Raw genomic sequence first — 12,389 nt, forward strand, 5'->3', positions numbered from 1 at the left:
ATGCTGCACGTGGCGCCTCCAGGCTGCTCCGAGCAGGGGCCCTGCAGGAAATGCAGGCTCCCTCCCCGGTTGCTTTTGGGGCTGGGGAGCGCAGGGCGGGGACGGCTGTGTGCTCTCGCAGAGGACAATGCTTCCAGCTGTTCAGTGAAGCGGTCACATCCACGCCGAGGCCCAGACGGCTTGCAGCACGCACATCCCGCCAGCTCTCCCCGGCCCCCAGAGGCACGTCAACCCCAGCCCCCGCGTCCCCATGGCAACATGCCCCGCCCCACTCCCGGCTAGCCCTCCACGCCCCTGGAGTCCCACCCCCTGCCCGTGCCCGCTCCCGCTCCTGCTCCCTCCCAACCCCGCCCCCGCGCGTCTCTGTGGTTGGCAGGCCGGGCCTCCCGATCCCGCCCAATCGCTGCGCTGCCGGAAATGACGTTCTCCCCGCTCTTTGAGCCGGGGAGGGGGGTGCCTCCTTCCCGGAAGTGCTGGTGGCCCCACGTGGTTCCGGCTGGCAGGTGGGGTGGAGGTGGCCTCCTGCCCTCGCCCGGCCCCTGCGCACGGGCATGGGGCGGCCGAGGCGGGAGGGGAGCACGGTGCCAAGGCTGCTCCCCTGCTGGGGTCTGACCGCGCTCCGTGCAGAGGGTGCAGGGGCTGCCCCGTAGGGAGGCGCCGCCAGCTCCTCGGGGTCCCCGCGGCCTCGGGTGCGCTGGGGTCGTCGTTGACGCCGCCTCGGGTGTAGCTGGGCGCTGCCCGGGGCTGGGGCAGCACTGACAGTTTTTGTGCCTTTCCAGGAGATCCCGGCCCTGCCTCAGCTGCACGGGACGCGGAGCTTAGGCGATGGATCCTGTGCAGGCGCAGCGGCTGGCAGCGGAGCTGGAGGTGGAGATGATGGCTGACATGTACAACAGGTCATGACCCCGTCCAAAGACCCCTGCAGGGCTCTGGGCTTTACTCCGTGCTCCTAAGCGCCTGGGGGGAGGAAGAGAGAGGGAAATATCTGCCTGTGGGCTGTTGCAGGCCACAGGACTCCTACTTTCAAGTGCAGGAATATCTCATGTGTCCATTTCCTTGCTGGGGGGCCCCTGCAGGATGCATCACCAAAGCTGTGTGTATGTGAGCAGGTTCCTGGAGTTGAAATGTCAGAGAGCCTGTGAATGGATGGAAATACACTGGTCGAGCTATGTGGGGTGTATGGATCTGTGATGGCAAGGGGATGGGGCTGCGGAGTGTGAGCAAGGCTGTGTGCATATGGAAAGGAAAGCCTAGGATGCAGTAGCAGGGGAGGTGCAGTGGCCATTTAAGGTATCCACAGAGCGGGGCGGGGGAAGAACTAATGTCTGGAATGGTTGCTGTGCTGTGTGTGAAGGAGACTGGCCTGGTGAGCAGGGGCGTGTAGAGATTCTCATAATGTCTCCCTCCTTTGTACCCCAGGATGACCAATGCCTGCCACCGGAAGTGTGTCCCCCCCCACTACAAGGAGGCTGAGCTCTCCAAAGGGGAGTCTGTATGCCTGGACCGCTGTGTCTCCAAGTACCTGGACATTCATGAACGCATGGGCAAGAAATTGACAGAGCTCTCCATGCAAGATGAGGAGCTGATGAAGCGGATTCAGCAGGGGGCTGGGGCGGTTTAAGAATCCCTCTTCAGCTTTGGACAGCAAGTGTGATAGGCCCTGAGTGCACTGGACTGCCGCCTAGATTCAGCCCTGGGTCCCCTGTCAATAAAGCCTTGATAGTTTTGTATGAGCAGCACTGGGCCTCTGCCTTCCAACAAGGGGATCCTGTGCTGAGATTCGCTGTTTAGCTGTTTCCTGCTGAGTGGATGAGGTCCTATCTCTGCCCTTCCCAGATGATGCTCCTAGTGAGCAGCATTGTCCCAAATAGGGATGAGGTCCCAATCCTATCCTAGTGGTGTCTCTTTATTGACTAATGGAGCAAAGGCTTGATCCAGGGTAGTTTGTGATGAAGTGTCCTCTTGCAGGAGGTCGGGCTAGAACCCTCGTCCCAGCTCTTTTACCCCTTTGATAGCATGATGGATTGGCTGCAGGGGGCACTGCCTCCAGGTGGATGTATATTCCCTATGGTATTGTGCTCATCAAATCTCCATGGTACTCTCACAGAGCAGCATGCCCCTGTCAGATTTGAGTAATCCCCTCCTGGCTGCAGTTTGCCTTTCACTTTCAGCTCCAAACTCTGTGACAGAGCCTGTTCCTATTTTCTGTTGGGCAACCCTTGTCCTTTTCCCCCCTCCCCCCAGAGATGGCTGCATTTTTGTTCGGGGAGGCAAACTGCTGGCTGTAATCTGAAGAATTTCCTTGCAATCCTTGATGGCTGTAGCTGCTATGTGTGGCCAGCAGGGGGCATGCTGCTGCTGGGGAAAGCACATGGGAGTTTCACTTGGCTTTCAGTTCATGGCTTTAGTAAATATTTTTACAAGCCTGGCTCCTAATTGGTGTTTTCCTCCTTTCTCTCATCCCAGTTTCTGATTTGTGGTTAATTACACGGCAGCTCCATTTAGCCTGAGGGTGAAGCTTCTAATCCCAGTGACCTCCAGGGAGTGGCTAGGAGTTATTTTTACTGCATGCAATTCAGTCCTCTTGGGGCTCAGTCTGGTTTTCCTGGAAGATGCTGCATGATGATTTCCTCAGAATTCGCTGGCAGGAAAAACTATGTGTACAGCAGCTTTTGTTTGCACTGGGGACTATGCAGGCACCTGGGAGGGGGATTTTGAGGTTGGCTTGGGGGTACGGACAGCTATAGCAAGGCTGTAGCAGCAAGTGAGGGTAGGGGCTGTGTTGGAGGAGACTGAGAGGGGGTTGCATGAGGCTAGGGATAGCAAACAGCAGGGGGAAGGCCTTACTGGCCTGGCTTTGTCTAGCTCTAGCCTTTGATTGTTAGGGCGAGAGAGCCGAGAGGGAGCACAGCAGGGGTGGAATGGAAATAGGGATAGAAGTGTTTGGAGGTTAGAGAGACGGACATTGAAGACTATATGGACTAAGCTCCTTGGGGGTGGGGAGGAGCAGGACCCTCAAAGCCTAGTGGGAATTAATCCTCTAGGGGATAGGAGTTGATGTAAGGAGCATGATTTTTTGGCAGCTCCCCAAAAGGGCAGCCAAGTTTAGTGGGGAGGATGGGTCTGTGTGTGCCCCTTGGGTGAGGCTAAAGATTCCTAATTCCCAGTTCTTTAGTCTCAGTCTCTAGTTCCTTATTCCTGGTTCATGGCTGGTTTTTCAAAGCTAACTTTAAATAATTTAAAGTTGTAAAATTATACCACGTATCAAGTACATAGCCTTGAATAAGGAGATGAGATTAGGCTGGGATTATGAAGCAAAATCATTTTCAGGTCTTCCCAAACGACACATTTTCAGCTGTTTCTTCTGAATAAGTCTGAGCAGGGCACTGGCTGAACTGAAGTTTGGTTTTCACTGCTAGTCTGCCAACTGACAGCCCCTTGGGTATGTGTGTGGTGTACATTTCCCCAAATGAGCTTAATTTGGGTTGGGATTATGGGGCAAGATCCACTTTGGGTCACCACAAACCATACATCTCCATGCCCGGGGGGACTGTCCTGAAGAAATTTGGGTAGCTCCTCCTGACTTAAAGCTTGGTTTTTGCGTGCCAGCCTGCCAACTAATGGTTCCCTGGGCCATGTATTTACATGGTACTAAATAAGGAGGTGATTTTGGGCTGGGATTATGGATGAAAAGCCTTTTTGGGTCACTCCAAACCATATGTCTCTGCCACTGGAATATTCTCCTGAGGAAGCCTGGATAGGCCCTTGCTCAACCCAAAGCTTGGTTTTTGTGTGCTTCTCTCTTGACTATTGCCCCCCCCCCAGTTTTGTGCTATGTACATAGCACCAAATAAGGAGCTGATTTTGGACTGGCATTACAGGTCACCCCAAACCGCACCACTCAGTCATTGGGGGACTCTTCCCAAAAAAGCCTTTTCAGGTTGCATTTAATTCTTGGCTTTGTCCACCACAGATTTCTATATATGACATGAAATAAACTGATAGTATAAGAGTTGTGTTGTAGCTGTGATGACATTAAGTACATCAAAATAAAAATATATGCATACCTAGTTCTATATCAAATTACTGAACCATGCTTTCTCAAATGTCTATCACTGACTTCTCAGAGATGGTAGGACCTTGTTTTCTTGCCCCCCAAATGCCTTTCTTGTATCCTGTATTTAGGTCTTTTGTATTTAAGTAGATGGAATGTTTCTAGATAAAACATCTTGCCAGTCCTGATCAATTCAACAGAGGACAACAGACCTATTTGCAAATTCATCAGCGTTCAAAGGTTTTCTCATTGCAGGTACAAGGTAGTTGAGGTAACATGCAATACTAGCAACCATTTTGTGTGTTTCCACAGACTTGGTGAGACTTGGAGCTGGTGTTACTATGATGGAATTTTAGAATTAAAAAAGGTAGGATGTGGAGATACACCAGCAGCTGAAGAAGAGTTCTCAAGAGCTCTTAGGAAAGCATGCCAAGTCTTGTTGTTTCTTTATGAATGTCTTTATTGTTTCTGACATCAGCAAGGACACGCACAGATAGATAAATACATACTAAACTCTCACTTGGGGAATTAAGAACACAGTACTGGTGCTAATATAGGTCAGGTCAGGTTTGGAACTACCTGCTAACACTGAGTGCTGAGCAGCGGTTAAATAACCTGGCAATCTCTAGGGTACTGGTGGCTTTGTGCAGAAGAACACCTTAGAGGGGATACTAGTTTTACCCCTGGCAGAGGAAATGCCACCAAAAAGTTGAGGAACTGAAATCCACTGACTGCGTAGACTGGGCTCTTGAACCCTGGTTGGCACCCAGGCTAGGAGTGGAGCTCTAATAGATGGACAAATGGGTGATCTTTGACCTGACACCTTTTGCAGTCAGGCTGGTTCCAAATATATTGGTATCTGCCTTTCCTTTAGATTAAACCTGCAAAGCCAAGAGAGGGATGCTAGGGTATGGAGAGCTCAGCGTCTCCATATACACTACTCAGGCTTTTGTGCCCTAGAGAGGTCACTCCAGCTTCGTGTTATCTTTCAAGGGAGGCTTATGTTCAGTGAGCTGATGTTTCACTTGGAGTAATTCTATTGTCTTGTGAGATGGATAGATGCCTACTACTACTACTACTGATACTAATACTGTGATTTTATGTTCTCATCTGTTTTCTATGTTCTGTTATTGAATGGAATAGTGTGTGTTGATTATGATAATTTATTTTGTAATTAATACCATATTTACCTAAATCCAAAATGGCTTTGAATGTAGGATAACTATCCCAAATAGGTAGATTCCATACATGGAAAATTATAACATATTATAATTCTATAATCTGCTGTAATTTTCCATGTATGGAATCTAGTTATTGGAGGGTTGTCTTAAATCTGTCCTCAACCATGGAATGGGGGAGGCAGGCAGCCCTGACCCCTGCCCCTTGCTCTCCTGCCCCATGCCTGTGCCCTGTCACTTGTCCTCTGACCCAGAACCCACCACTGGCCCCACATTCCCAACCCATACTGCCACCTAATCCCCATCACGTGGTGCTGTCCACCCCTGCTGCTGCCCAATCACCAACATCTGCCCAATCCCAATGCGTGCTGCTGCCCAGTTCCCCATCTGCTTCCCTGTGTGCACTGCTGCTCCAACCTGTGATCCCTGCTGCTTCCCAAACCCCCATGCAAGCTATTGCCCAATCCCCCAACACATGCTGTTTCCTGATCTCCTGCCCAATCTTGAGTATATACTGCTGCCCTTCCCTACCCACACTAATGCCCCATTCCCCACCTGATCCTCACATGCGCTTCTTCCTGATCTTTATGAAAACTGCTGCCCCATCCTCTGCCTGATCCCTGACCTGTACTACTGCCTAATTCAGGACCTAGCTGGAGACAAGAGTGCTGGTACTCGCATCCAAGAAGAGGCATGTTTTTCCTCATGTTGAATGAGGGACAAAAACTTGTCTTGGATTTGAGTAAATATGGTAATAAATATTAAGTTTGGAAAAATCAGTGTGAGTTTACACACACACACCATATGTTTCCATGAGAAAAAATGAAGGAGAGAAAATGTATAATGTGGTATTTCCTGCCAGAAAGCAATTTAAATAAATGTGCTTTATTTTACCTTAATAAATAATAAATAAAAATAATAACAGACAAAGAGTAGAAACAATAGTTCTAAATGAATAACATCACACATTCATAATGCAATGATATGACAGGTGCCTATCCAAAAATTCTCATATTGGCCAAAATTTCTGTCTGAGAAGACTGTTGCATATTTAATAAGAAAAAACAAAGAAGGATAACCATGGCATAATTTTTAGCATGGTTTAAACCTGAACCAAAAAGTTAAGTAATGCAATGATGTCCCAAGTCATTCAAGTAGGTTCCATGTTCATAGTGATATGTATTAAAAAATTTAGTTTTCTATATATGTGTACCCCAATTATGTTCTGCATCTTTGATTAAGGTTATGTTCCATAGTGAAAACTTTCTATAATTCCTTATCTGCACACCTGTATTAGTATGCAGTAGGTACATAGGTTTGAAGAGCTCCTCAAGCCTGTTTTCACTCTTTGTAGTCTTGGGTTATACTGTTTGACGTACACAATGGTAAAGGCAGGAGAGAAGCAGTAAGGTGAGAGGCAGGTTAAAAGGTAAATGAAATTTTGTGTTTATCAGCCCTCCCTTCCATATTTGTGAAGTCTGATGCTGATGCCAAGTTATACAAAGGTGACGAAAAGGTCAGCTCCGTTGTAATCCATGCCATAGTCTGCAGTGTGTGGCCCTTACTTTTGGCACAAAGCACAGGTGTTGGCAAAGGGGGAGATATTCCAAGCAGGAGTCACTCCCTGGACATTTTCACTCAATCCCTTGGATTAAAAGTGCTTCTGAACACAGTACTATGTAGTAAGTTTAGGTGATTCGTTATAGTAAAAACAGCTGAAAAAAATCCCAGAACCTACCACTGATATAGGGCAGGACCTAAAAGATCTGGGGTTTCATGACAACCTGAAGAGGACCAGCAGAAACCCCTGGCAGGATGGAGGAGTGATAGATACCCTGATGGAGTGGAGAAGCAGCTGAGACCTCCCAGTGGAGCAACAGAAACTCCTGGCAGAGCAGTGGAGACCCTTTGGTGGTGGCATCCACAGCAGCATGCCCTAGCATTGCACCCTACCACCACTCAACAGCATCAAAGTGACAATGACTCCTGTGTGTGCCTTCCTATCCAGTACTTGCTATTTTGACTGGCATAGGTGGCAGACCCCAGGAGAAGGGTGGCAACACCTGGCAGGGGGAGCAACAGGGCCTCCAGGGTGGGCCTTCCTGCCCAGCACTTACTACTACGCTGATGCAGGTGGTAGAGCCCCTGGATGGTAGTCCTGGGTGAAACCCCCTTCCCAAGTGACTGGGCTAGATGGTAGTTCTCCAGGTTGGTTTGCCACTGACTATGACTGTGATCAAATTCTGAGCTGCCATTAAAGGTTAATAGTTAAGGTTTTACTTAGGGTGTACCCTTGCTCCCCTTTTGCCTTGTAATAAACTTGTTTTAATTCAATGTTAGCTTGTGAGTGGTCAGGTTTGTTCACATTAGAACATCCAGTTCAAATTTACTTTACTAAGTTTCTGGGTAGGGGCTCGAGGTAAATTTGAAAAGTTGGTGTAAAACCCCTAGGCATTTTTACATATGCATGTGTTGCAGTGCCGAGTGCTTTGAAAAGCACCTGGTGCCGCAATGTATGTAGTTGTATAAGTGGCAACTTGCACGTTAGCGCTGCAAAAAAGGCAGCAGCATGCTTTTGAACTAAAACACTTTGGAGGTGCTTTAGTTCAAAAGCACATCGCTACCATTTTCTGCACGCTGATGCGCATTTCACCGCTTATACAACTGCACATGGCGCAGTGCAATTTGCCGCAGCTCATGTGCAAAGTAGGCTTGATTAATTGAGTCTGCTCCAAAGTGGCAGATTTCTGGCGCATCGCTGGAAAAAAATATGTGTATAAATGCCCCCTATATTTGTATGCAGCCATTCTTACTGCCCTCCAGTGCCTGGCAGAACAGCAATATACAGGCCTTCCAGTGTTGATGTCAATTGACAGGCTGCCACTCAAAAACTGAACTTTGGGTCAAGTAGAGACCTATTTGGGTTTCTTCAGAAGAGTCCCTTGGTGGTGGTGGTGATGTGTTTTGGGGTGATTCAAAGTGGGTTTTCCCCCATGATCCCAGCCTAAAATCAGTTCCTTATTTGTAGCAATGTAAATAGCACATAGGTCTGGGGGCTGGCAGTTGGCAGGCTGGCATGTGAAAAACAAGATTTGGGTCAGGAAATGCTGTGCCCAGGATTTTTCACAAGAGTCTGTCAGAGTTGGTGACATCTGTTTTGGGGTGACCTGATAATCCTATACAAAACCCAGCTCCTTATTCAGGGCAATGTATTTATGGTTTGAGGGGCTGTCAGTTGTCATGTTGGCACTCAAAACTGGGCTTTGGGTCAGGCAGAACTCTGCTTAGTATTTTTAGGGAGAGTCCTCCGATGGCAGAAACATGTTTTTTGTGGTGACCCCCTGTGGGTTTTGCCACATAGTCCCAGCCCAAATGCAGCTCTTTATTAGCGCACAGCCCTCAGGGGCTGGCACTTGGAAGGCTGGCACTTGAAAGCCGAGCTATGGGTCAGGCAATGCCATGCTCAGATTTCTTCAGGAGAGTCCTCTGGTGTCAGTGATGTATGGTCTGGGGTGACCCAGAGTGGATATTTCTTTATAATCCCAGCCCAAACTCAGCTCCTTGTTCAGGTCAATGTTTAGCAACAGGTTTAGGGGCTGTCAGTTGAAACACTGGGACTCGGAAGCCAAGCTTTGGGTTGGGCAGGAGCCTGCCCAGACTTCTTCGGAGCAGTCCCTCTGTGGAAGAGATGTGTGTTTTGGGGTGACTAGCTGGATTTTGCCCAACAATCTGGATCCAAACTCAGCTCCTTTTCAAGGCTATTACATAGCATACTGGCCTGGGTGGAGAGGTATTAATTGGCAGGGTGGCATGCAAAAACTGAGCTTCAAGTCAAGCAAGACTCACTCTGCCCAGACTTTTCCAGGACAGTACCCCAATGGTGGCAACGTGTGGTTTGGGGTGACCCTAGTGGTTTCTGCCTGATAATTCCAGGCCAAACTCAACTCCTTATTTGTGGCAATGTACTTAGCGCACAGACCTGGGGGGCTGTCAGTTAGCAGGCCTACATGTGAAAACTGTGCTTTGGGTTGGGCAACACACAGCCCAGACTTCTTTAGAATAGTCTGCCAGTGATGGAAACATTTGTTGTACTCAGATGAGGTACCCCCTCTCCAATTGAAGGGATTCTAGTGGGTGAGAATGTGCTGTGGGAGGTGGGGCTGCTTAGAGTGAGCAGCTCCCCTCCTCTCCCTCCTCTACATGTTTCACAGAGGCTTGGCAGAATTTGCACTTATTAATGGCCAGCTTGAGCCTGGTGGCCTCTAGCCAGTTCAGTACCTGGAGTAATCGCTCTGCATGCTCCTCCAGGGTCTTACCAAAAACAATAATACAATCTAGATGAATTAATACTTGGATCATATGCATATCCCCACCTACTTTCTCCATTAGTTTCTGGAAGGTGGCAGGAGCCCCAGATATTCCTTGGGGCACCCACTCAAGCTGGTAGAATCCAAGGGGACAAATAAAAGCTGTTTTCTCCTTATTCTCTTCATGCAGAGGTATTTGGTAGGAGCCACTGCAAAGGTCAAATACCAAAAACCACTTGCTCCCCACTAAACAGTCCAAGGCCTCCTGTACCCAGGAGACAGTGTATTGGTTAGAGATGGTATGAGCATTCAATGTGCAGTAGTCAATACATATACAAAGCTGGCCGCTCTTCTTTCATACGATCACGATGGGAGAGGCATAAGGACTCCTAGATTCTGTCATGATGCAGTGGTCCATGAGCTCCTGTAGATGGCATCTCAGTTGGTGCATTTCCACTAGGGGATTGCACCGTGACCTTTCTCAGAAAGGCCGTGGATCACTGAGGCAGATTTGGTCTCCATCCCTTTGGCCTCTCCAACATCCCACTCATGCATCAAAAAGACATGGGATCGAGCCTTGAGTTTATCCCTGAAGCAGGCCTTCCAGGCCTTGAGCACAGGGGAGTCCTCCGAAAAAAGCTTTTGAGGGTCAACTGGGGAGGAGCTGTCTCCCAGCTTGGGGCTCACCACTTCAGCCTCCCCATCTCCACCACCTTTTATCTGTGGTGGACTATAATATCTTTCATAGTCGGGTTGACCACTATCATAGTGACAATTTCCTGGTCAACCCCTTTCATTTCGATTGCCCCATCTGTGACTTCCAATGCCCCAGAGCTCTCTCCCCTGGTGGGAGTCTCTACCACCACTAGTTTGCTCCTTTCCTCCCCCCTTACCCATTTACACACAATGGACAAAACCCACTGGCCCTGCACAGGGACCCATTGGGGTTGGACCCTAGAGAAATGTAAAGCCCCCAGAACCTTAGGGGGAGCCCAATTTCCTCTGTGCTCCCACCGGCCATACACCTCTGAACACAAAGCATGCATCTTTAACCCCTGTTGATAGTCTGGGCCTACCTGCTGTTTGCAATACTGAGCAAGAACCTGGAAGATACTGGAATTTGTCCCTAAAATGATAGAGGCCCCATTTATCCACCCTGAATCAGGGCACACTAGAGCGATGGTTGACACCAGTCTCTCCACTCCAGCTATTGGAGCAGGGAATTTTATTCTTATTTCACGTAACCCCTATAGGTGTATTGCTCCTGGCTCAAACCACAAAGTCCTAGCTCCATAAGGGGGAACAGTGTTTCAAATGCTCCCCATAAAAGGATTCAAATAGTATGGTGACCTGGGACCCACTGTTTAGAATGGCCTGGCATATGCGACCATTCACGGCCACAGGGACCTCTGCTCAGGGTCTCCCTAGCCCCTTGGTAGGAAGGTAATGCTCAGGAGCCTGCCTGGGTCCTGGTTGGAGCTGACTTCTTTGCTCTGCCCCTTCCCCATTTCCCACCTCCCACTGGCCTTTTAGTCATTGGAATACCAACTCTGGGTTATCTGGCTGGGTACCTTCCTGGGCCATGTGCCCATACTCCCCACATCTATAGCAGAACCCCGGGGTCCTAGAGCGGGCACCTGTCTGAGGTCTACCCAGGGTACAACAACTGGGCAGGGGTGGTACCCTAGAGGGGGTCCCAACCACAGCGATTGCCAGTGATGGGGCCAGGGGTTCTTCTCCCACTCCTAAGGGAACTTCCTCTTGCAGAGCCACTGTTAATACCCAGCTAACAGGTCCTCTCTGGGGGAGGACATCCTCCCAGACCCACATAGTGTCCCTTAAGTTGAAGATCTCTTCCTCTTTCCAGATTTCTCTGATGAGTTGCCTAAATCCGGGTAGGCTACTCCTACTGCCCACCAGATTGAGGTTCCTGATTAGGGCTGAGCTATATCACACCACAATCTGAACCTGCCAGAAACTCAAGTGATCGACTTCAGCTACACTGAGAGCCCCTTGCCCTGCCACTCATAGCACCTGTTCCAGCTGCAGGATATAAGCTGAAAGAGTCTCGCCTTTACTTTGGAAAGTGCTCAGCAGCTTGTAGTAAGCACCTCTACCCCAGGTGGATCACCCAAATACATCCTGTAGAACCTGTAAGCATTGCTGGGTGGTGATGGCAGAGTTTTGCAGCTTGGCAGTCCTCAATCCCAAAAGCGGGTTCTTTCAACACGTCTAACAAGTGACGCTGCTTCTCCTCATTGGGTATTTGCCAGGTTAACAAAGTCTCCTGGATGTGAGAAAGCCAGGAATCAAATCCTTCCTCCCCTGGGGGGACTGGAAAGTTTCCTGAAAAGCTTCTTAGCCTTTTGTATGCCACAAGGTCACTAGAGGATTCAGCCACCACCCTGATGACCTGGTGCAACACTGCAACCTACTCTGGGGTAGTATCAACATGGTTTGTCAACCCTCCTCCTTCTGTCCTAGGGGCAGTTCAGTACACCCTGACAGTCCCAAGGAGCTGGGAGGCTCAGACATGTTTCTTTTGGCTTTCTCTCTGTAGGGGTACACAGCTTTCCTCAAAGGCTCAAACGCATGCCAACAGAATCCCGGATGAACCCCCAAACATGTAACCCGGGTGGTACTCAGATGAGATACCCCCTCTCCAATTGAAGGGATTATAGCGGGTGCGGATGCACTGTGGGAGGTGGGGCTGCTTAGAGCAAGCAGCTCCCCTCCTCTCCCTATAGAGCAAAGTCAGGACACCTGTTGAAGCTTAACTATACACAATTTTAATGATACAGAACAAGATTGAAATATAACATAAGGACAGGGGGGATTAAGCACTATAAG

At 49.2% G+C, this 12,389-nt stretch overlaps 1 protein-coding gene across 1 annotated transcript; it reads left to right on the forward strand.

Annotated features, from left to right (window-relative positions):
• Positions 1-424: 424 nt before the first annotated feature.
• TIMM10 (translocase of inner mitochondrial membrane 10) lies at positions 425-4,070 on the forward strand. Its single transcript, XM_006260340.4, has 3 exons — positions 425-503; positions 780-896; positions 1,420-4,070. The coding sequence occupies exons 2-3, from the start codon at positions 826-828 to the stop codon at positions 1,619-1,621; spliced, it is 273 nt and encodes a 90-aa protein (XP_006260402.1). The 5' UTR covers positions 425-503; positions 780-825; the 3' UTR covers positions 1,622-4,070.
• The last annotated feature ends 8,319 nt before the right edge of the window (positions 4,071-12,389 follow it).

Source organism: Alligator mississippiensis, chromosome 2, assembly GCF_030867095.1.
Source record: "Alligator mississippiensis isolate rAllMis1 chromosome 2, rAllMis1, whole genome shotgun sequence".
Taxonomy (NCBI): Eukaryota; Metazoa; Chordata; order Crocodylia; family Alligatoridae; genus Alligator; species Alligator mississippiensis.

Bases quoted from the DNA above. Each gene is read 5' to 3' on its own strand.
- TIMM10 (XM_006260340.4), top strand. From the start codon at position 826: ATGGATCCTGTGCAGGCGCAGCGGCTGGCAGCGGAGCTGGAGGTGGAG. The intron at 897-1,419 runs GTCATGACCCCG...TTTGTACCCCAG, and splicing joins ATGGCTGACATGTACAACAG to GATGACCAATGCCTGCCACC.